The following is a 26,554-nucleotide window of genomic DNA, read 5'->3' on the forward strand; positions in this document are numbered from 1 at the left end:
TGCGTTTGAATACACAAATTACACCATGCATACAATATGCAAATTACACCATGCATAAAGTATGCAAATTACACAATGCATAAAGTATGCAAATTACACCATGCATAAAGTATGCAAATTACACCATGCATAAGTATGCAAATTACGCCATGCATAAAGTATGCAAATTACACCATGCATAAGTATGCAAATTACACAATGCATAAAGTATGCAAATTACACATAGCATAAATTATGCTAATTACACAATGCATAAAGTATGCAAATTACACAATGCATAAAGTATGCAAATTACACAATGCATAAAGTATGCAAATTACACCATGCATAAGTATGCAAATTACGCCATGCATATAGTATGCAAATTACACAATGCATAAAGTATGCAAATTACACCATGCATAAGTATGCAAATTACACAATGCGTAAAGTATGCAAAGTACACAATGCATACATTATGCTAATTACACAATGCATAAAGTATGCAAATTACACAATGCATAAAGTATGCAAATTACGCCATGCATAAAATATGCAAATTACGCCATGCATAAAGTATGCAAATTACACCATGCATAAGTATGCAAATTGCGCCATGCATAAAAAATGCAAATTACACCATGCATAAAGTATGCAAATTACACGATGCATAAAGTATGCAAATTACACCATGCATAAGTATGCAAATTACGCCATGCATAAAGAATGCAAATTACACCATGCATAAAGTATGCAAATTACACCATGCATAAAGTATGCAAATTACACAATGCATAAAGTATGCAAATTACACCATGCATAAGTATGCAAATTACGCCATGCATATAGTATGCAGATTACACAATGCATAAAGTATGCAAATTACACCATGCATAAAGTATGCAAATTACACCATGCATAAAGTATGCAAATTACACCATGCATAAGTATGCAAATTGCGCCATGCATAAGTATGCAAATTACGCCATGCATAAATTATGCAAATTACACCATGCATAAAGTATGCAAATTACACCATGCATAAAGTATGCAAATTACACCATGCATAAAGTATGCAAATTACGCCATGCATAAAGTATGAAAATTACGCCATGCATAAAGTATGCAAATTACACCATGCATAAGTATGCAAATTACGCCATGCATAAAGAATGCAAATTACACCATGCATAAGTATGCAAATTACGCCATGCATAAAGAATGCAAATTACACCATGCATAAAGTATGCAAATTACACGATGCATAAAGTATGCAAATTACACCATGCATAAGTATGCAAATTACGCCATGCATAAAGAATGCAAATTACGCCATGCATAAAGTATGCAAATTACACCATGCATAAAGTATGTAAATTACACCATGCATAAAGTATGCAAATTACACAATGCATAAAGTATTCAAATTATTCCATGCATAAGTATGCAAATTACACCATGCATAAAGTATGCAAATTACACCATGCATAAAGTATGCAAATTAAGCCACGCATAAAGAATGCAAATTACACCATGCATAAAGTATGCAAATTACGCCATGCATAAAGTATGCAAATTACACCATGCATAAATTATGCAAATTACACCATGCATAAAGTATGCAAATTACACCATGCATAAAATATGCAAATTACGCCATGCATAAAGTATGCAAATTACACAATGCATAAATTATGCTAATTACACAATGCATAAAGTATGCAAATTACACCATGCATAAGTATGCAAATTACGCCATGCATAAAGTATGCAAATTACACCATGCATAAAGTATGCAAATTACACCATGCATAAGTATGCAATTTACGCCATGCATAAAGTATGCAAATTACACAATGCATAAAGTATGCAAATTACACGATGCATAAAGTATGCAAATTACACCATGCATAAAGTATGCAAATTACACCATGCATAAAGTATGAAAATTATGCCATGCATAAAGTGCGCAAATTACACCATGCATAAAGTATGCAAATTATGCCATGCATAAAGTGCGCAAATTACACCATGCATAAAGTATGCAAATTACACCATGCATAAGTATGCAAATTACACCACGCATAAAGAATGCAAATTACACCATGCATAAAGTATGCAAATTACACCATGCATAAGTATGCAAATTACACCATGCATAAAGTATGGTATTTACCTGAGTTCACAAACACGTGTTGCATAAAAACATTAGATAATTCATCTCACGTTAGACCATATGGTGGCGTCTATAAACGAATATAAATCACGGCGTACCTAGATAGAGTAGGCAAACAATATAGACTCAAATAATTACGGAAGAGATTCATTATCTTGACAAACCATTGCCGATTAGTATCCCAAAAAATCCGACCCATAATTGTATCTAAAATCTTAAAAACAGAAACAGTAGGTAACTTGTTACATTCCTTCTATAGTTATACTGGCAACAATCGTCCCACCTCGTAGATATTCCGTTTGTGGGTGCTCAGGATACTCCTACTTCGTGCATGCATGATTAGAGATTACCGTACAAATATGCCATTCTTGCAAAACCAGATTACAGTTTATTTAATACTTTTACCATACTTTTCAACACTAAATGACATGGAGCTATAAATATAATAATAGTAATAGGCACACTGTGATGGAGAACGTCGGTGGTATGAATAGCGCCATATAGCCATGTATCGGCATGGCTGCCTTCAAAAGTGATTTTTTAAGTTATCATGATTAGTGAGAATTTGTGTCCATCTTCACTCCTCGAGTATTTTAATAATAAATAACCCCATTTCCCCGTTGGTCACCATAGCAGGATGTCCAGGGTTACTCTGGATCACACATGCACTGACGGAGAGATGACGTATCCATAAACTATATATTACGTCACAAGGTAACACAACATTCTCGTCTCGATTTTTATCTAGTCTTGGAAGTACACAACTATATTATGGTAGCAGAATCCCCTTATTTTCGGTAAAATGTGATATAGTTTAACAGTTCATGTTTAAGAGGTCCATGCTGCGCACCCAAACCCCCTATAGAAGTAGTCCTGGCTTCAAGCTGTTGGCTGTGAAAATGCCTGAACCGTCGATATAATTTATGTCATTAAAGTCAAAAACAATATCGAATTTTTGGCAGGTTGGGATGGATGACACAATATAGCATCCTCATCAACATTCAGTTTACCCACAGCATCGACAAGAGCGCCCTCAACCAGAAGTGTTGATTTCACCCTTATGACGTACACAGTAATGGAAGAAGAGAAATATTCATGGGGTTTAATTTTAGCAGATTTGATCATTCAGATATTCACCGGTTTGTAGAGGAAACAATATAATGAATTATTGTTAAATTTGAATATTTAAAGGGTTTTAAGCAGCCAGTGAAAGTAAAACAGCGAATAACTAAGCCCCATACTATATATATAGTTACAAGAGAATGTTGATTTTTAAGGATAAAGTCCACATACAAATCAACAAGATTCATAGAAATATTGATAAATGTACTTCATACCTAACGTAGTACAGTAAGGTACATACACTGGTCTAAATAATCACTTATCAAGTTCAAAAGGAATTGAACAATTGAAGGTCAAAAGCATGAAAGACCCAAAGAATAATCTTGGGGGTCAATTACTATGAATAGTTGCAGATTTACTGTTTTAGTGAAGAACTAATAAGTAGAACCCATAGACATGTATCACCATTTAAAATGATAAATGTTGTGATGTTCTAAACAGAGAAAAGATCTGAACTTAAATAAAGCATTAAGAAGATAGAAGCCCTAGTTTTCTAAACAGTATTTGAAATGAAGTGAAACTCCACTTATCGACAATCCATTATAAAAATGGTTCCACTACAGCTGTCACAAACATTGAATACCCCGATGGCAATGCCTTAGAAAAAGCATTGAACCAACCAAAGTCCTATGTTTTATTGATAATATCTGCATGAAGTGCGCCCTCTATTTAACATGTACCATATATTACCAACTACCGGTATGTTGCTAACGTTTCACATGGGTACAGTTAGGTGACCTCTGATGGTGAATTATCCAAGCGTAAAAAAGCAAGGGGAATGTTGTATTGGTTTATAAAGACAAATTACATGCATATGAAAAACATTTTCAAGTAATCAGATGGTACTTATTCACAATTTTTTTTTTATTCACTTTTAATTCTGAAAAAATCTAAAGATAATTCACACAATCCTGGAAGCAAGAAATACATACTAATCAGTCACTTTACAAGATATTTTTTTTACAATTATAGAGTGTTAAAAAAGCAATAGAATTGGTCAGGGCAATGTGGGGATTAGTGTCAGTCATTGTGAACATGTTACAGTACCAGCTACATCATAAGGGTCTGGGCAAGAATAAATGCACATCAACGTAAATAAAACACAGTAAAACTTGCAAATTTGGCATCGTTTAAATTAGAATATTCTCGCCATAGTTTTTCATACAAATTGATTAGCAGCATATTTAAAAACAGTAATTCTGAATGGCAGGTACTATTTTCTCTTGGGTTGTAGATATTAATATTATAGTTAAGTGAGACTACAGATCTAAGAGTAGTGAGCGAGGGTCTTCAACACAAGTTTTGATCTTTTTCAGGAAAGTTACAGCCTCTCTTCCATCAATCAATCTATGGTCATACGTCAATGCAACATACATCATGGGACGAATCTCAACCTGAAATAAATAAAATAAAATCTTCAATTTCAAGCAAATGAAATTAAGTAAACTTTCCTCTTAGACAAAATAGAAAAATTGTTTGGTATTCTGGTCCCATTGTACCATAGACCTGTCTTTAAAGTGTATAATTGTACACAGACTAACATTGGGAAGTCAAATATTTGGTAAAGCATACAAAGCCACGAATTCTAAGAATTAGATAGCATAAAGAAAAAAGAGAGAATGAAAACATTTTGATAAGATATGAAAACAAAAAATACACACTTGTTCACTTCAAGTCTATCCTTTGATACTGGTAGACAATGCAAGAACAAAAGACCCACTCTACAAAGACCTAGGGATAATTTAAATGAGAATAAGCAAGATGGTACAGCTGTAGGTTATCTTACCTTGCCATTAACAGCCATGGGTCTATTGAAGATGGCATGCATACCTAAGATGGCACTCTGAGGGGGATTTATAATAGGGGTACCAAACATGGAGCCAAACACACCACCATTACTAATAGTGAAAGTACCACCATCCATGTCTTCAATTGACAAGGAACCCAAACGTGCCTGAAAAGAAAATGAGAAATCAATATCTTACACTTTTGTTTTCACACCACTGCATCACACGCTGTCCTCAAAAACATGTTTTGGGTATTGCCACTAAACAGATGTCAATGTGTTCTTATACAATATTTATTAAAGGCATTCAAGAAAACCAACAATTCTATTAACACACTATAAAATGTTATCCTGAACGAATCAATTTTAAAAATTTAAACCCCTTTTTTTTTCAAATATCAAAGTGACATTTTTTTCCGCTTGACATTGCAGTTTTAACCTCTCTAAAGCACTGTGTGTGTATATTCAATGTACAAAACATAATTAGAAAGTCATTTGATTTACCACAGCATCAGAAATAAAAGATTTACAAAAAAAAAATGTCCATGTACGAACAAGTTTCACTTCCTGTCAAGTACTCAAGTCAAGTATTGTTTAACCCATCTTAGATGACTATTGAATTGGACACAATGGGACCACAATACTGCTCTTTAATATGAAGGATTGTTAAGGATATTCTTATATTGAAATTAATCAGGAAGGAAAGTAAAACATCAAGTCATAACATGCGTCTAATTAAGGGAAGGTATATATACATACATAACAGGAAAGATCAGAGAAACTAGTGGATAGGTACTCCAAGAAAGGTAGGGATTATTTCTACTTTATTTCAACATTTACCATGTGTATTATAACTAAAAGCATACTTTGTATCATGAGTCCATGGTTAAACTGAATACATGCAATGTCCACAGACATATTTGAGCTTAAATGTCGGAAAGGATGTTTTTTTCAAAAATGTTTCAGGGGTCCCTGTATTCTTTTCGACTATACATTGTCTTTGTTGCCCAAGTTTCAAGCACAATATTGCGTGTTACGAAATGCAAATGCATTTATACCATAGTAGGTATAAAATCAGATGAAGATTCTTTTTTTGTGTGTCAGAATTTCCCCAGCTGACTCATGACTGCAATTTCCTAATATGGTTAAATCTTTTAAGATGTTACACCATAGTAGTGTATATATTTACAAATCCTGCAACTTTTACTCGCGCAATCACCAAATAAGACGCATTTCAATTCAAAATGGCCATTACAGTAGGGTTTACGGCGGGTGCCAAAATACACTGATCATGAAAATTTCCAACATTGAAATATTTTTTAAAACATACTAAGCGGTTTTTGTTTTGACTGGCATTTTCAATCCAAACAAGCAGACTTTTCTGTTGATATTCAAATTTCGAGCAAAATAATTACATGAAATATGAAAATTTATATTCACTGCAAGTAGGAAACAATACATTTCATGGTTTGCATATCACTGGATGTACCAGCAAAATAAGCAAGAACTAAACCTAGCAAATATGCAAGTGCCACTTTTTCCAGCTGTTATATGTCTTAACTTAATTACCCACCACTTCATTTTTTTTAGAGAATTTGTTTTTCACTATTTCCTTCCTATTTATTTTAGTCTTCTAGATTTATATTTTAATGTCCTGCAGTATTTCCTTGATGGAACAACACTTATATTGTCAACAAATCTCTGGTGTGTTTGATGTTGACCTTATTAATATAATAATTGTGTCTTTACTCAGATGATATCATCAGCAAAATTTAATTGGATTGGCGACTACCCCGGTAACAAAACAGAGATTTAACTTGAAAAGATGACAGGATCAAATGAGACTTCTGTTTGGTTTGCAAAAGAGGGATGATACATGAGCAATCCATTGTGTTCTTCTGGGATACTACCATCCCTCCCCGATCATAAGCCCCTCCCTGTTTTTTTTTAACATTTAACAAGTTGAGGGGATCCCCGTTATATGTCCAGGGTGTTAAATCTTAAAAACAAGGGAAAATGTTACTCATGCCTAAGATAAAGTAATATGGCCAAAACTCAAGATGGTTGCAAGTCTGGTAAGGATCCTGAACATGGGAAATCGCCAAAAAAATAGGGGTGGGCGTATGCCTGGACATCCCCTGCAATGAATGAAACTTCGCGAAAATTGACAACACACAGATCGAGCTTCAGCAGGGAATAGAATGGCAAATGAAAACATGCATTGGAAACAAATGAACGATATGCAACATTAGAAGTATAACAAAAATAATTTATTGCTTATAATGTGACAAATAAACCAGAAATAAAAAGTCATTGAAAATGACACAGTCCCCGTTAAGTTCTCTTTGTGCTCGTCATATTAAAGAGGAGGGGTTGTCGCGAGCGTGTCCTTGAAACTTGAGTTCCAAGTGGCGTATACAACAGATTGTTTATTTACATCAAAACACGTGTTTCGTGTCATAGTAATATGGCCAAAATAAAAACAGCCGTTATTCAGCCATCTTTGATCTGATTATGAAACACACTGATATGTATGATGTACATGTATGTGCCAAATACGAATGAAAATAGTACATAAATTGTGGAAATATAGTAGTAAGGCCAAAAAGTCAGATGGCTGTCAATCGGCCATCCTTGACCAGATTTTGAAACAAATTGTCATGGACATGCATCCTAACATGTATAAAGTACATGCCAAATTTGAATGAAAACAAAATGCCTGCCAGTCGACCATCTTTGATCCAATTGCGAAATAAATCGTCATGGAGTTTGAATGACAACTGACAAAGCATGTCCAAAATACCACATTTTCAAAAAACAAGATGGCTGCCAGTCGGCCATTTTGAATCGAATCGCTAAACCACTGCATGTGCATATGTCCCACATAAGGTACTAAAGCACATGCAAAGAATGAACGGAATCGGTCCACAGGATTCTGAAATATGACGTTGGATAGACTGACGCATGGACAGACGGACACATGAACGGTCGGACGGACAGACTCAAGAACTCACGGACGGTCGGGGACATTTATCCTAACATGTATGATCTATGTACAAAATTTGAATGAAATCTGACAAAGCATGTCCAAAATACAACATTTTCAAAAAACAAGATGGCTGCCAGTCGGCCATCTTTGATCCAATTGTGAAATAAATCATCATGGACATGTATCCTAACATGTATAATCTATGTGCCAAGTTTGAATGAAAACTGACAAAGCATGTCCAAAATACAACATTTTCAAAAAACAAGATGGCTGCCAGTCGGTCATTTTGAATCGAATCGCTAAACCACTGCATGTGCATATGTCCCACATAAAGTACTAGGCACATGCAAAGAATGAACGGAATCGGTCCAAGGGATTCTGAGATACGACTCCGGACGGACGCACGGACATACGGAGACTAATAAAAATCGACAGTGAAGAATCATTTGAATTAGAATTTCCTCAAAATGAACTAAAATGTCAGGGGTCAAACTGTGTAAAATTATTCAACTGTCATACAAGATCAATAATTTATAAATTTACACAAAATTAAGAAAGATCGTAGTTGTTTGAAAACTTCTCAGATATCTGTTTGTACATTCATTGTCATCTTCGTCAAAGTCAAAACCCACAAAGTCCAAGTCGGCGTCAGTGGTCGTCGAACAAAATTCCTACAGCTTCGTCCAGAAGTTCATTGATACTGTCGCACACAATTTTGACTTAGCACTTTTTAATCCATGGATTTCACTGTCTGTCAGCTTGGCGCTTTTAATTCACATCTAATCACAATAAAGAGACAAGAAAAATGTGTGCAAACGACTCTGCTACAATGGCAGACGATGTTTTGTTTACAGTCTGTCAATCATCTTTGACCTTTAAGCATCTGCTTTACTGTTTGGCTAAGAATGACATCACTACTACTAGTGTTTCATCATGGAGGTCAAGTTAATGTTGCTTTATTATCAGACTACACGTTCATCAATCATGGTGAAAGTTATCATTCAGCAAGTTCCGGCGGTAGGAATGTCTCAGAAATGCAATAGCTGTGATAACAAAGTTGGCAGTCTTTGGCATGACATTGCAAAATTCCTGGTCCCAGTTATGGAATTGCAAACTGCTACCAATTATATTTTATAAAGCCAAAACATCATGCTTTCAGCCACTCTCCCAGGTTCGGGTTGCTACAATATTGCAACATTGTTTTCATTGTTGATGATGCTAAAGACAAACGAGAGTGTGACACTTTGCGGCTCTCCATACACTGTAAGATTTGCTTGGATCGTTTCAGGGCCACAACATATTTCAAAGAGAACTACCGGGTACCGTTTTTGTAGACTTGCTGACTGTTATGATGCTGATAAAAAATCTTGTAAATTACGTAAACATTGGTGAACATGCTACACTGCGCTGAAGGTAGAACACAAAATTACCCCCGGTACCTATTTTGCTGTCACAGCTGTTTTGCGTTCACCCTTTGTTTTACGCAACTGACATTTATTTTTCAAGAATTTTTTATTAGACTCCCAACATACTGCAAGGAAGTCAACTGTTAATACGACGAACAAAAAATTGATTTTTGTTATTTTATTTTATTACAAGTGTAGACAAGCAGCCTATCGGCTGAGATAGCTCCGCTGTTAGCAATGCACATTTCAATTAAAGAACTGAAGACATGATTAGAAAATGAACAATATGAATAGTATCAAAGCAATCAGACTTACAGTTTTTAACAAGAAGTCGAAAATATCACTTTTTACCAAAAAATTACAAAAATATTCACCAAAATAAATTAATTAGAGAATTGAAGATATCATCACAAAACGAACAAATCTGAGAGAGGTCCACATGTAGTACCTATATATGTAATATCAAAGCAATCGGACTTACAGTTTTCAACAAGAAGTCGAAAATATCACTTTTTACCAAAAATGACAAAAATATTCACCAAAATTAGAGAACTGAAGATATCATCACAAAATGAACAAATCTGAGAAAGGTCTACATGTAGTATCCATATATGTAATATCAAAGCAATTGAACTATTGGTTTTTAACAAGAAGTCGAAAATATCACTTTTTACCAAAAATTACAAAAATATTCACCAAAATTAGAGAATTGAAGATATCATCACAAAATAAACAAATCTGAGAGAGGTCCACATGTAGTACCTATATATGTAATATCAAAGCAATCGGACTTGCGGTTTTTAACAAGAAGTCGAAAATATCACTTTTTACCAAAACTGCCAAAAATATTCACCAAAATTAGAGAATTGAAGATATCATCACGAAATGAACAAATCTGAGAGAGGTCCACATGTAGTACCTATATATGTAGTATCAAAGCAATTGGACTTGCGGTTTTTAACAAGAAGTCGAAAATATCACTTTTTACCAAAAATGACAAAAATATTCACCAAAATTAGAGAATTAAAGATATCATTACAAAATGAACAAATCTGAGAGAGGTCCACATGTAGTACCTATATATGTATTATCAAAGCATTTGCACTTGCGGTTTTTAACAAGAAGTCGAAAATATCACTTTTTACCAAAAATGACAAAAATATTCACCAAAATTAGAGAATTGAAGATATCAACATGAAATGAACAAACCTAAGAGAGGTCTACCCAAAGTACATATACACCAAGTATCAAAGCATTCAGGCTTGTAGTTTTCAAGAAGAAGTCGAAAAAGTAAAACATTGACGGACGACGACGGACAATCACTCATATGATAAGCTCCGCTCGACAAAGTCGACAGCGGAGCTAAAAAAGACCACCCTGGGCGTATGCCAGGACATGACCTCAATTATTTTATTGTATCAAAATTGGAGGGTGGGCTTTTACTTGGACAACTACGGTATATACACTCAAATTGGTTATGCAAATCACTGGCCATGTGACCAGGTGAATTGTTTCTGAATGTTGTAGTGTATGGTCAGTAATTGAGTGAATAATAGACTAATTACAGATTTATTAAATGACTTTTAAATTTACAATCTAATATATAACTGCTATTTCTCATATTTATGTAATTTATTTATCCAAACTCAAGTCAAGCGATAAACATCTTATGCCAGCTTATTTGTTATGGTCTCACCGAATGACAATCTTTCTAACAATGTTTAATGGAGACAAAGCTTAAGACAAACATATACCAAGTACATGTACAATGTATGTTTGAGAATATACAATTTTAGTGTCAGTTAAAGTCACACCCATAGTTGTAATCTGTTCTACAAGCTAATGTGCATATCAGGAGGAAATCTTGCTATTCATGAATACTGCCACATTCAATCACGTTATCTAAAATGATCTATGTACATTTTTTTATATTTATTATTTTTTGAGTATGAACATTTAATTACAACCTTTGGAAATGTTCCTACAAATAAACATAGGCATGTAACACAATGTATGTGATGAAAATATGAGACATAGTAGTATGGCCAAAAAAGAAAATTTCTGGCAGTAGACCATCTTTGATCCTTAAATAAAATCACAAAATGAACATTTATCCAGTTATGACATGATTGTATAACGAATTGTCATGGACATGTATCCTAACATGTATAATGTACCGTACCCCCCCCCCCCCCCCCGGAGTATAAGCCCCTCCCGGAGTACAAGCCCACCCCTCTGCTTTTAGACATTTAATGAGTTGAGGGCATCCCCGAGTATAGGCCCAGGGTGTTTTAGCAAGCATTGATGACATTTATTAAAACATGTATGTAAAACGTGTATTTCATTGCACAATAATCATGATTGGTATGGTTGTTTGGTTCCTGCTATTACGAGAAAACTTGCATTAATTTCAGAGTGCATGGCAGGCGAGCATACGGAACATGGTTCACACCCTTTCTATTCTATTATTTACTCAGGATGAAACTGGATGTTGCAATACTAAAGTAATCCATATATTTTTTGAGTAGTAGTTTTAAACGGCAAAAATGTGATCCTCAAGTCATGAAACCTGGTCATTGAACATCGTTTGATTTTTCCGAATAATCATGTCCATTGAGTAAATGGGGTGTGAACGAGCAAACTATTAATGTAATGATAAAAATCTTGCCTTTGACTGTTTTCCCACAGACCCTACCAATTTTTGACGGTCAGTAAACCGTATTGTAATAAAATGTGTGTATTTTTATGAACATGTTTGTTTCTTCATTGTAAAAAGTGTTGTGGAAATCAAAAAGACGTAATAATTCTCAGAGACTGGCGCTGTGAATGAAAAATGTAATTTGGATAAATTTTCGTGGTTGGGAAGATAGTTACAATTTTTAACCCCCCATAAAATTATCTTTTCTGAGGTGGTCCTCGAGTATAAGCCCACCCCCTAATTTTACATGTTCAGGCCCCTGGGCTTATACTTGGGGAAGTACAATATGTAGTAAAATTGACAAATCATGTCCAAGATACCACATTTTCAAAAAACAAGATGGCTGGTAATCTGTCATCTTGGATAGAATCTCTAAGCCACTGCATGTGTATATGTCCCACATAAAGTACTTAACACTTGCAAAGAATGAATGGATTTGATACAGAAGGTTCTGAAATCAAACTCTGGATGGAAGGATGAAAGGATGGAAGGACAGATGGACAGACGAACAGAGACCGAGTTGAACAATTGTAATTGGTATAGTCGTCTCTTTTTGAAGCGTGCTGTGGCTCTGACAAGAGCCGTTTGATTTATGCCTTTACAAGAAAATATCTTTAGCAACGCAATATGGTTCGCACTTTCTCTTTTCTGTTATTACTCACAATGAACCAAATGTTGCAATACTGAAGTAAGTGGTACCTTGCGAAACACCAAGGACATTGGACACCATTGGACATATGGTTTTAATTTTCAAAAAAATTTGTGTTCATTGAGATTATCATGAATGGGGTATGAACGAGTAAAAACTATTTTTCAAAGTGAGCTGTTGATGACTGTGAAAGGTGTTAGATACTTCCCCCACACTCAGTTTATCTTTCAAAAATCGCTGATCACCAGTTTTTGAGAAAAATCTTGCCGTTTTTCATTTAACAGGTCACATTTTAACATCACGGTAATTCTTGCATTGCATTAACAAATCTTTGTCAATACGACATAGCATTTTGTAAGGTTAATGAAAGACTTGACCTGTCAGGTTAGGTCAGAGGAATTTGTTTCAGGTCAAATCATGCAGAAAAACTTCATGAAGGGAATTGCTATGCATCAAGGGTTTGTGTACGATCAATCGAAAACCTTCCACAAAGAAAAACTTGCCTTTGACTGTTTTCCCACAGACCCTAATCATTTTCACACAGCTAACTCAGTATGTAAATAATATTGTAATAAAATGTGCACATTTTTTGTTAACATGTTTGTTTCTTCATTGTAAAAGTATTGTGGAAATCGATGACAACAGATTTTGTAATTTTATTTTCTCTAAAATGACACAATATTCCCCCTTTCCTTGCACATAGAGAATGGAAAATGTCATTTGAATAATTTGTAACATGGTTACAATTTTAAACAAAAAAATGTCATCGTTTCGGTGGTCTTTGGTATACTTTCCCAGATTTTACATGTTAAGTGCCATGACTTGAAGTGGTCCAATGTTATATTTTCGGATAAACAAATCAATGACATAGTTTGTATCACAGGCAGGATATATATTGCATGACTACCAAGGCTATAATGTTAACTGATATGTAAGAGATTGTTCTGTGAAACTACACTCTTATAAACAAGATGGTCGCCAGTCAGTCATTTTTATTTGATGGTGACAAAAATGCACATACATTTGTCTGATGTCTTGTGTATGTATGAAGTTTGAACTTTATTGAGCCAGGTATGTCAAAAATGGATTCTTTATAACAAAATTACCACAAATTAGCAATTTTGAACTTGACTCAAAAAATAAAATTATGTGCATCAAGGTCCTATTGTATTGTTCTAAGTGTTTCAAATTGATGCCTTTTTGGCATTTGATTTTGGACCATGAAATAAATATGTGCACATGTCTGATATGATGTATGCATGTTTGAACTTGATTGGTCATTGATTGATTGTTAGATATATAGCACTGAAACATTCTTTGAAAAACAAGACATAACATATTATAGGCCATGTTCAAAAAGTAGTGCATGAACAAGTCAGTTTTCAATTTAGCCGGAACAGTAACAGAGTTTAACAATATTTTGTTTTTATTATAACAAAACATCTGTTCAAAACATAAAACTACATCTCTTAAAGATGTGTCTCATAACAGAGTAAATATTCTGAGTCTGAATGAAATTGGTCAATGTGAAATCCAACCCATTTTGACTAAAATGGGTTCAAACAACAATACTGTCTTTTAAAGCTGCGTCTCTTACTACTGAGTATATGTTTAAATCAAATTTAGAAAAAACAAAAATCATTTTTAATCGTTTACCCCAAAACACACCCAAAATGTGCTTCATCAACAAAACTACCTTGAAGCTGTGTCTCATAATACTGAGTATATAGTTGATGTTTGAATTAAATTGGTCAATGCAAAGCTCAAACTTTGAAAAAAAATTGTTTTTTTAAAATAATTTTCAATAATTTTACTAAATGTGAAGTGTAACAAAAACAAAACCCTATGTTTAATCAAAGTGTTTGTAACTGTTAATAGAACATTGCATTATAATTTATACATGGTTTGACAAAAGTGGGTGTAGTTTCTAAAATATGGGCGTGGTCATGCTAGCATGCTATGCTAGGGTCAATTTCTTGTTCAAATTATGAAGCCATAGAAACTACACAACTTCCCTTCCCATATAACCCCCCCCCCCCCCAATACAACCCCAGTGACATTCCTCCCAATATATCTTGTGACATGTTTCTCCAAATATAACGCTAGTAACAATTTCTCCTGACTCTGGACATTCACAAACATCTGTAATTTTATTCAGCATATTATCTGTTTAGGAAACTTGTAGACAACACAACTATCTCAGTTAATAAAATAACTGGGAACACTGACCTTTTCACCAAGTCCATTAATAGTTCTCTCTATATCAGCATAGTTCATTGTCTCAGCATTCCGTATAACAGGAACTACTAAGCCTTTAGGAGTTGCTACTGCTACACTGATATCTACATAATCTCTGTAAACTATTTCATTTTCATCAATAACTAAAGAAGAAATCAAAGAAAGCTTAGAACTCACGTGTGCTGAAGTACGAATACTGTGATTTAATACTACATCTTCAATACACATAAAGCATTGTATTTATTGCATGCAAAATAATTGAAATATGTCTTATTTTGACCATAGACTTGTCTGAGCAAATGAATGATTAGGGTGGTTCCAAGTAGCTATTATTATTATAAATATAAATATTTAATGAAATCATGACCATATATGAGGATATTTTGATCATATATCTTGACAAAATTATAGCACCAGTTGCATGTCCCTATCTGCAACAGTACTTAGAACATTACAAGTATGCATATTAAGAAACATGCATGAAACTAATAACAGGGAATTAATATGCATGGATTTCAACCCTGAAGTAATCAGATCTGTGGATTATCTAAAAGCACCTACATGTATGTATCTAGTTTTATTAAAATTTAATCAGTGGTACTCAAGATATCTGTGAAGCACCTATAAATTGGTTATTTTATGAAAATTAGATAATTAGTAAGCACGAAATTAAGCCCTAAACTGACATGCATACAGCTTACCCCTAAGCATGTATATGTGTATGTACTAAGTTTCATTGAATCTAATGAATGGTTGAGATATTGGTGAAAATGATAAATATTGGCTAATTTATATACAAATTAGGTCATTTATATACAAATTTCAACAAAAAATTAATAAGATCTGACCATTATCTCATCTCATTAAAATCTGACAATTGGTTCTTGAGATATCAGTGGAACAGGCGCACAGACGCACTAACCACAAACAGGATTCAAAACCAACAAAAAGTCAATCATGTGAATCTGGATTTGGGAAACTTGTGAATGTGTAATACATGATTATACACAGACTTACCTGCATTCACTACGGGCTGACATTGCAATGAATGTGCAGACGCTTTCACAAATGCTGACATAAAACCTAATTTGAAACCATGTTTCTTCTGGAATGAGTCTTTGTGTTGCTGCCTCATTTCCATAATATTACTACAGAAATACCAAAGTTGACAATTATACAAGATTAAAGTACCAAGTTAATTTTAGAATTCAAAGCCATTTAATGAAATCAGGTATCTAATAACACCTGATAGTCATGTATGTAAAGTTTGCATATGCATATAAAAAGGTCAGGAGACATTGATAATCAATGTTCACATTTGTATTCAATTTAGGTTACAAGAATAGAATTATAACATACTGTTGTTTCTTGAATGAATATAAACATATCATTTATATGGGATTGAATTATACATATATGATTGGGAAGCAATATGTATGATGTGAAGCTTGGGCAAGGAAACATCTCAAAATATTAATGTACTTGCTTCACAGTAAGTTATAGTTGATGTAACATCCGAATACTTCATAAAGCCAAGACTGTCACTAACTCGCACCTTCTGTGAATAAGCAAACACTTTCATTCCTGAGTAGTAGCAGCAGTAGGAATTTTGGTTGACTGCATTTCAAAATACCTAGGCCATGTTTTGTCTAGCCATTGACTGCAAAAATGTTTGAAAATAACAATAATTTGATTTATGATTTTAATTCAATATACAAGTATATCATTCATTTTGTTGAAACCACTTTTATTTCTATTGTTGTGATTGTATTAACACACCAATACAAAAGACCCAATGAATGTTAAAGAATCTAAATGTGCCAAATCTAAAGCCAAAATATATTTCATATCATTTTATATCTGATTATAATCACTCTTAAACTTTCCAAAGCTAAATCTTAAACACATTCAATCTTTAGTGCCCAATAGGATGATTTTACCATTAAAACAGCTAATTTGAAGGAACTACTTAATGCAGAAAAGTTTGTCACATGTTGCACACCTACCTCATATCAATCTCATTGAAGGTTGTCAGCATAGCACATGTATTCTGAGCTTCTTTAAGTCTATATGCAATACGCATACGCATTCTGTTCATCTTTACCTGAAAAAGAGGGACAACATACTTACGTTTAATTGGTGTTAATTCATCAAAAGTTAGTTAGTCACAATGATACTTTAATATAAAAGATGGAGAAATATTAACTGTATGTGCATGTTGCAAAAGTACTAGTATACACAAAGACAGTATAGAGGTCAATGCATTCAATGTACTTGAATGTTAAGTAAAAGTAGGATACATTTTTCAAATAAGGAAGACGTTCATATGTGATTGTGTTTGTACACTTACAAACATGTCCGTACATGGTTTTTATGGATGCCGTAATTCTAGTGTCTTTGCTGTCAGACACAACAATTAAAATAACTCCACTGTTTCAGCAGAGTACAGTCATGATCAAGTCCATAAACATACTGGAGAAACAAATAATTTGGGATAAGTTTAATAGTTGCGTTCATGCACAGCTCCTTAGCACAGACTAAGAGGTCAAATACCTTTAACAGTTGCTGACTCGGCAAACTGGAAGTTTTGTTGATATTTGAAATGCAGTTAAGCATACATTACCAATTGGCATATTTTCGCAAAATTATGTTGATTGAGAAAATTTTAGATACTATTTTTGCCACTACATAAGAAACTCCATGAATAAACCCTGCAATACTTATTTATACTTTTATTGCTACTGTACTGATACAAATACCGTATTTCTAAAGATGCAATAAATATTATTATTACCGGTAGTGCTGATATACAAGTGCAAATTTGAGCCACTGCTCATTTTATCTATGCTAGTCACAGTTGCAAATTTCATATGCCATATCACACAGGAAAATAAAAACTGACAAGCAAATACAAGTAGAAAAAAAGAAAAAGAAAAGTAAATTGGATTGTTTGCCATATTTCTGTTGGTGAATGTTTGGATTACTAATGCATGTACATGACCTTATCTTGAGATAGCCGACTATATTGTTTTCAGTTTTTCCTCTCTTGTTTTGAAACAGTTTGTTTTCTCATCTTTATTATTTAAAATATATTTTAGTTTTTCTTTATTTTTTTTGCTAAATGTGGGTATTTATAAACCCCTCAGTAAATAATTGTTTATTATCCTTACCCTTTGTTCTGACCTTGTACCCGATACTGGAGACATAGAAACTGCAGGCATAGAAGACCCAACAGCTGAGGGTGGTGGGCCTGGTGGCTTTACATTAGAAACTGGAAAATACATACATAATAATAATTTTAAGATACTTAATATCAATGCTGAACATCAAACATGGAACAGTTAAATTTGTTTTCTCAAAGCTGTACCAATGATGGAAAGCAGATAGTACAGTCATATTGCAAATTAAAGTCTACAAAAAACCTTCTGGTATTACCTGGTGTAGATGACATTGGTTGTTGTGGTAGAGGAGGTACTGATGGGGGTACTGTAGGAATAGGACCTACAGGACTCTCACCACTGCTCTGTACAAGAGGTGGTGTTGGTGGTGGTGGTGGTGGTGGTACTGAGGGGGAGGGTGTCGTTGGCGGCGGCGGTGCTGCTGCTTCTGTTTTCATGGCAGGTGCATTGCCTATAAATTTAATAAAATTAAGCTTGTAGTCAATGTATATCAAATTTTTCAAACTAATATTCATCAAGCAAATCAGATAATGATGCACCAACAACAGTCTCACCTGTTATTTTAATTTTAAATAGTTGTTGACCAGCAGTTACTGTATCACCATCTTCTGCAAATAATTCTTCTATAATGCCAGCACCAGGTGAAGGCACCTGGACTGATGTCTGTACAAATCAAATAAACAAAGTTATTCATTGAACAATGACTAAACTGGGCAAAAATATATACATGTACTTGTCTGAGGTTGCCACACTGCTTGAATTCAATCACGAAAAAACAACACAATTCAGATAAAACTTTAAGTGCACACATTTTAAAATGTTCATTGTCAATTTACAAATATTGATAAGGGGAGTCTAAGGCTAGATTTCTGTTTGATTACATATTCACAGTTGACCATTGAAAAGTACACAATAGATCAGTCAGTGTTTATAAACAGTAATGAACAACATTGAAACATACCATGGTAGAGTTTTTAATAAGTGCAGTGATTACAAATTTGAATTTCATTTGATTTGAATGTAGGGACATATTTTACTGTAGGATTGAAGAACCATTCCACACAAGATAATGAATAATAATACATACAAACAAACACGAATTCAACTGATTAGATAATATGGTGTCAGTTAATTAAGTGGAGACAATTTTGGAAAGATTATTAATAATGCCATAGTCTACATGCTCATCTCTCTTTCTGTTTCTGGCTTTGTTTTCTAGATATGACCATATAACTAGACATGCTACTGATAATGAACTTCAAATTCAGTTTAATCACTGTGAATGGTCTATGTACCAAGTTTCATCAAAATTTAGTGAATAGTTCTTTGGATACAAGTCATAGAACAGCTAAAAATTAGCTAATTATCATGCAAATTAGGTAATTAATATGTATAGTTTAATCCAAAACCTAATCGAATCTGCGCATTAGCCCAGAGCATCTATGCATCAAGACACACACAGGAGCTATGAAAATATAGCTCAGTTTCCTGGAAGCCAATAAATGTATGACAAACCTTATCCGTTTCAATTTCACAAATAACTTCATCTTCACCTACATGGTCACCAACAGCTGTAATACAAATAGCAAACATTATAAAAAAAATTGGAACAAATAACTATGTATCTAATGAGAACTTCTTAATTTCATAAACATCTGTATTGAAGTGATCACTGGCAGTGATACAGAAGTGTGGGGCTGGGTCATTCTATTTAATGAAAAAAACTAAACAAAAACAATTTTGAGATGAAACCATTTTCACTAGTAACATTCTCCTTGAGCAGCAACTACATACAAATTTTGATCTCCGCCATTTTTGTTATTTACGGTAGGGCCACACTGATTTAATTTTATGGATGACATCCTCTGGAGACCCCCAAACTAATACGAGAGGGCGAAAAAAAAAAAAAACCTGCCAAAAAAAAAAAATCCTGCTAAAACCACAGGACTACGAAGCTGCTATTACGAATTGGACCACATAACACAATGTATCAAAAAACAACAAGAAGTCTTTATTTGTAGGAGGCACATGTTGATATACACATCTCGTACTGTATTACTGTCACAGGTGTAACCATTTCAGACAAGCTCTAGTACACGTAGTCATGATGAAGTACCTTCAGTCAAAAACACTACATGCAAGGTACAACATGGACATCATTTTCAGTACAAGTCAAGGCAGAATTATACATATCACTACTTTATGACAATAACTAACAAAACATTGCAATGATACAGAAATGCCCTTGCTTGCTTCTCTCTACACAGTAGGGGTTAGCTTTAACCAATCTCTCGTATAGCTGTGTAAACGTCATATCTCCCTGGCCGACGTCAATTGCGTACCAGTCTACAACAATCCCTCAGTTTTTCCTCTGAACTGTTATGCTCACGTATTCCCGGCAACGCAATATGCATGTGCAGAAGATCATTTACGACAAAATTGGCACGTTTTTAGATAGTCCTTAGAGTTTTACGACAAGCCAGCGCTTTGCGAGAATATGAGTCGGCAAGTTCCGGACAGAAAACCGATCTGTAGAGACTCGTCGTCGGAGATTTTTATTTATTTTTTTTTGAGAAAAGGCAAAAACTAATGTGCGCGTGGATGTCATCCATACAATTAAGTCGGTGTGGCCTAGCTTAGTTTTAGTTTTTTATGAAAAACTCAATGCACTTTGCAGCCCAAAATGAAATGAATCACTTCATGGCATCAATAAGACATTATTCACGCATCAGCATTCAACAAGTCATTGAAAATGACACAGTCCCCGTTAAGTTCTCTTTGTGCTCGTCATATTAAAGCGGAGGGGTTGTCGCGAGTGTGTCCTTGAAACTTGAGTTCCAAGTGGCGTATACAACAGATTGTTTATTTACATCAAAACACGTGTTTCGTGTCATAGTAATATGGCCAAAATAAAAACAGCCGTTATTCAGCCATCTTTGATCTGATTATGAAGCACACTGATATGTATGATGTATGTGCCAAATACGAATGAAAATGGTACATAAATTGTGGAAATATAGTAGTAAGGCCAAAAAGTCAGATGGCTGTCAATCGGCCATCCATGACCATATTGTGAAACAAATTGTAGTCGGCCATTTTGAATCGAATCGCTAAACCACTGCATGTGCATATGTCCCACACAAGGTACTAGGCACATGCAAATAATGAACGGAATCGGTCCACAGGATTCTGAAATATGACGTTGGATAGACTGACGCACGGACAGACGGACGGTCGGACGGACAGACGGACGGTCGGACGGACAGACTCAGGAACTCACGGACGGTCGGGGACATGTATCCTAACATGTATGATCTATGTACTAAATTTGAATGAAAACTGATAAAGCATGTCCAAAATACAACATTTTCAAAAAACAAGATGGCTGCAGTCGGCCATCTTTGATCCAATTGTGAAATAAATCATCATGGACATTTATCCTAACATGTATAATCTATGTACCAAGTTTGAATGAAAACTGACAAAGCATGTCCAAAATACAACATTTTCAAAAAACAAGATGGCTGCCAGTCGGCCATTTTGAATCGAATCACTAAACCACTACATGTGCATATGTCCCACATAAAGTACTAGGCACATGCAAAGAATGAACGGAATCGGTCCAAGGGATTCTGAGATATGACTCTGGACGGACGCACGGACACACGGAGACCGAATTATAAGTCCCCGTTTTCGGACTTCGTCCGAACGGGGACTAATAAAAGATCAGCCAAATACATGTCAAATATATAAAGACAGATTTGAGTTGAGAGGGTACCTAGTTTCAATTTCAACCTGACTGGTTTGCAATGTTGACAAGTCACTCTCGAATATACATTTCAGCTAAATCGGATATAATGTAGCAAGTTCTATTGCGTTCACACTGATAAGAGTCTTTGTGAGGATCTCTCAAACGGCCCACTAAAACTGATTTTGTGTTTCCTTACAATAGATACATGTGTTAAAGACCCAAGTAGAGTATATTCCGGATTCTGCTATTAATTCAACCAGGGCCGTTAAACGGCAGTTCGAGTTTTAAAAAAATAAAATGGGACCAAGAAATTGCCCAGGGTGTTTTTTTCGGCAGTATTTTAAGGTGTTATTTTAATCTTTTATGATGCCTAAAAGTTTCGCCGTAGTCATTGACGCCTAATCAAGAGTATTGATGTTTATTACGACTAGCGTGAATGGGTTAGCTTCGCTGTAAATAATGTTAATTATTCTTTAAATGCTCAGTTTATCTTTTGAAAACAACTAATTTTTTTATTTAAAAAACAAATCATGCCGCTTTCCAATCGAAATCCAAGCCAAAAGATCGTACAACAACATCGGCAAATCTCTTCCGCACAGGTTCAATAATATTAACATATTTAAATGTTCTATGATAATTTGAACACGTTGGCATCATCCATCGTTTTCATTGGTTAATTAGTGATTTGACCTCTCAGGTCAAAGAACACTATCTCAGGTCAAACATGGTGGATATTCATTTCTACAGCATCGAGCGTTTAAAATGCGATTAGAATCATTTGCTTACGATGAAATAAGTTGAAATTTATTTGCAATTTATAACGAATTTATTTTTTGCATGTTATTATAATCATTACTAGGTAATAATCAACAATTGTAAAACGCAGCATGACCGGATTGCGCTACCACGATCATTTGCTACTAAGCAATGCAGTTGCGTTCGTTGTTATTTAAAACCTCTTTTATTTAGAATATACTTTCGTTACTAATAAAATGAAAAAAAAAACAAAACTATATTTGGCGCACGAGGTTCGTTAATGTGATTTTTTTGGAGAAAGATGCGCGGTCTACTTTTTAATCCAGCTAGAAAAAAATGTATACAATTTTAGATTAGCTTCTGCAATAGTTTCTTTCGTTTTGGGTGGTCCAACTGCAGGTGTTGACCTCTATGATGAAACACTAGTAATGATGTCATTTTTAGCCAATCAGTAAAGCAGATGCTTAAAGGTCAAAGATGATTGGCAGACTGTAAACAAAAGCATTGTGTGCCATAATTTGTAGTACCGGTAAAGTCGCAACCCCATTTTTCTTGTCTCTTATGATGTTATTAGACATGAATTAAATATTCCAAGTTGGCAGACAGCGAAATCCGTGGATTAAAAGTGCCAAGTCCAAATTGTGGCAAAGCCAGGGCTGTAGAAATTTTGTTTGACGGAGACAGTGACACCGACTTGGACATTGATGGTTTTGACTGACAGTTATGATTTTGAGAAGTTTTTTTTTTTTTACTGTGTACATTTGTAAATTATTATTGATATTGTATGACAGTTGATTCATAATTCATTAAAACCGGAAATAATTTTATGCAGTTCAACCCCTGACATTATAGTTCATTTTGAGTTCACGCGTGTTGAGCGTGTTTGTCGGAGGAGAAATCCTAATTCAAATGATTCCTCACTGTTGATTTTTAATATTTCTGGTTTATTTGTCACATTATAAGCAATAAATTATTTTTGTTATACTTCTAATGTTGCATAGTGTTCATTTCTGTAGCATGGTTTCATTTGCCATTCTATTCCCTTCCGCAGTTCAATCTGCGTGTTGTCAATTTTCGTTTTTTTTTGCAGGGGATGTCCAGGCATAAGCCCATCCCTATGTTCAGGACCCTGGGCTCTTACCCAGATAAATACAATAGATTGATTATGTAGTACCAAATTGAATGTGACTATGAACATAACAGCAGTGATTTAATGTTATATTTTTGACAATAATTAACTTTAAAGTTGAGATTTTGTCAAATAAAGGTAAAACCAATGTCATGTCATAGGGATTATGCAATCATAGACACGAACTACAATTGACCTTTTGATGCGTTGCTTTCTAGGAATGTTTTACAATAGAAAGGCAAAGCTCACGATCACGTGATGTAATGTCTGAAATCTACATTTCCGACAAAAGTTAATGTGAAATAAACATAATACAAAGACATTTTTAATGACACATTGTTTGTATCTTCTGTACATGTTCTGCATAAGCTCCTAGAATGTCTATCTATGTTCCTGACTGGAACACTATACACATTAGTGCTTCTGAGGATTAGTGTTATCGAAAGAAGAAGAGGAAAAAGAAAAGTGTTGCAAGACAATTTTTCTACATGTCTAATACTAATACTTGTCAGTGACCATCTTCACAGAATAATTCATGGTTTGTATTTTTTTAAAGCCATGTCTGGAAAGAGCTACATTATTTGATGTTGGAAAATCTTAAAGTTGCCAGCAACTGGTGAGTGGAAACTCAGAATTTGAGATGCTGAGTAAAATAAAAACATTCAAATTGTCTCACCCTTTTCCCACCTCACATCTCCTTCTGTTACAGATTCGGCAAATGCTGGTGTTGTAACTATTCGGACTTCATCATCTGTAAAGTGAGAACAAATAAGATTTTAAGCATGGCACCATGTGGCAATAGTTTGGTGTCAAACCAGCATCTAAGATACTAGGAGGAAACAATTTAATGTTAATACTTACACAAAATTATTGTCTTGTGGAATTGTCTACAAAAAATATCGTTGACACCACCTGTAACCCCTCTAAAGCACCAGCTGTGGACATAGAATACAGAGACATTTGATTTCAAAGAAAAGAGTTATCAAGTGGTGACAGTAAGTGTGATCTGAAGTCATAAATAGCATAGTTTAGATAGAACTGAAACACTATTGGATTACTCATTACATGAACACCAGTCAACTAGGTGGATGCAGTGTTTTTTTAAAAGGTAGGAATAATAGCATACATTTTAGATTAACTCATTGATTCATTGACATACCTACTAGTTTTACATGATGTACATTTTGCTAATCTTGAACTGCAGGCTCCTACAAGTTAGATTGAAGACATTAATGTAATTTCATGAATTAGCCTCATAATATAGAAAGGAAATACTCCAGTCCAGGAACAAAGTCAGTTTGTTTGCTGAAGAACTATGGCCTTTTGAAAATGTTTTCCTATCTGATAGTACTAGTGAAATGCTGCCTTTAAGTTTTATCATGGACATGCCAATGTACGTACATTCTAATCAACAAACAAGTAACACTAAATTAGAAATCATCAGAAGTAAGATTTGGGGCATGGTAATTAGTCTAATTACCATGCCCCAAATCTTACTTCTGGTGAATGTTTTTTAAAGATTTATTATTTAGATGACTTACCTGCAAGCAGACTATATTGTCTCTGTACAGGATAATGATTCTAAAATAGTAAACAAAGCATTAGTTCCAACGTGATTAAACTACACTAAACCCAATAGCATCCACAAATATCCTGCCAAGTTGCAGACCACATTCAACTTCAAGTTTATTTGCAATATCGATTAAGGCTACCATGGTGGCACTTTTAGTAGTGCATCCTTTTGACGTCTTGGTCAAAGTTCAAGCTGCATACAACTTGCACTAGTGGGCTAAAATTATTTGTTTCGACACAGGGACGATCAAAATGACATATAGTAACATTACAAGTACCTGTAACCTAGAAAACGTAAGTCGATGTTGAAAAAAACGCGGAATATTACGCGTATGAATGATTTTGGACGAGAACATATTCGCCGGTACACGTACGCATGCGTACCACTATTGCACTTTGATATCGAGGTTATTTTGTCCTTGTTCAAGAGAAAGGGTTTCGTTGAATAAGTAGCCATTTAAAAGAAGTCTGCGAAAGAGCCTGTACATGCGCACAGAACGGTGCTGGGAAATAAGGTTTCTTCGTGGTTTCTTCTGCAGGTTGTTATCTTTGCACCTGCCTTTCTTCCGGAAAATGCAAAACATTAGGTGAGTAACCGCTAGTTTGGTTACGAGAATGACTGTTTTGAACATTGCAGACGTGAACAAATATTTTGATCATTTAGTTCCGCTGTATATCGCAATTACTTGTAATGGTTTTGCATCGTGTCTTCGAGATAACATTGGCAGAATTTCCTTTGTCTATGTCTGCTACGTGGGCAAGTGATGATGATGGCAATATTTTCACACGCATCGCTTATTATTATATAGCTGTCTTGAATAACAGCGCTTTAAGCGCGTAATCAAAAGAATTTCTCCGCTAATTTGGTCCAACAAACTGCGTGCTTGAGGGTTTTCATCGACTGGCGAGAAACCCGGAAGCGACGTTTTGCCCACGGACCAATACGTGGAGCTGAGAGCGAACTGATGGAAAGACGTAGAGTCTTTGTCGAATATTCTATAATTTCTTTTGTGCAAATAGGATCTTTTTTAATTCTATATTGCAGGCAATATCTGATTGAATATATTGATTTGATCTCAAATTGTATGGATCGGCGTAATTTTTGTTACTCTTCGGTTTCTTGA

The 26,554-nt window shown here is 34.6% G+C and overlaps 1 protein-coding gene across 1 annotated transcript; it reads right to left on the reverse strand.

Annotated features, from left to right (window-relative positions):
* Positions 1-4,123: 4,123 nt before the first annotated feature.
* Positions 4,124-25,842, reverse strand: LOC100375886 (dihydrolipoyllysine-residue succinyltransferase component of 2-oxoglutarate dehydrogenase complex, mitochondrial-like). The gene is made up of 14 exons (XM_002739104.3): positions 25,709-25,842; positions 25,400-25,439; positions 25,018-25,066; positions 24,720-24,793; positions 24,535-24,609; positions 19,738-19,793; positions 18,777-18,885; positions 18,479-18,673; positions 18,214-18,314; positions 17,050-17,147; positions 16,061-16,191; positions 15,035-15,186; positions 5,064-5,231; positions 4,124-4,671 (listed from the first exon to the last, which is right to left on the reverse strand). The coding sequence occupies exons 1-14, from the start codon at positions 25,784-25,786 to the stop codon at positions 4,537-4,539; spliced, it is 1,461 nt and encodes a 486-aa protein (XP_002739150.1). The 5' UTR covers positions 25,787-25,842; the 3' UTR covers positions 4,124-4,536.
* Positions 25,843-26,554: the final 712 nt, after the last annotated feature.

Source organism: Saccoglossus kowalevskii, chromosome 2 (assembly GCF_978046115.1).
Source record: "Saccoglossus kowalevskii chromosome 2, keSacKowa6.1, whole genome shotgun sequence".
Classification (NCBI taxonomy): Eukaryota; Metazoa; Hemichordata; class Enteropneusta; family Harrimaniidae; genus Saccoglossus; species Saccoglossus kowalevskii.

Excerpts from the sequence above, each read along its gene's own strand:
- LOC100375886 (XM_002739104.3), bottom strand. The coding sequence starts at position 25,786 with ATGTTCTCGTCCAAAATCATTCATACGCGTAATATTCCGCGTTTTTTT. Across the intron at positions 19,794-24,534 it reads AGATGTGAGGTGGGAAAAGG|CTGTTGGTGACCATGTAGGT; the intron begins GTGAGACAATTT and ends TTTGTATTACAG. Across the intron at positions 16,192-17,049 it reads TTCAATGAGATTGATATGAG|TAATATTATGGAAATGAGGC; the intron begins GTAGGTGTGCAA and ends GTATTTCTGTAG.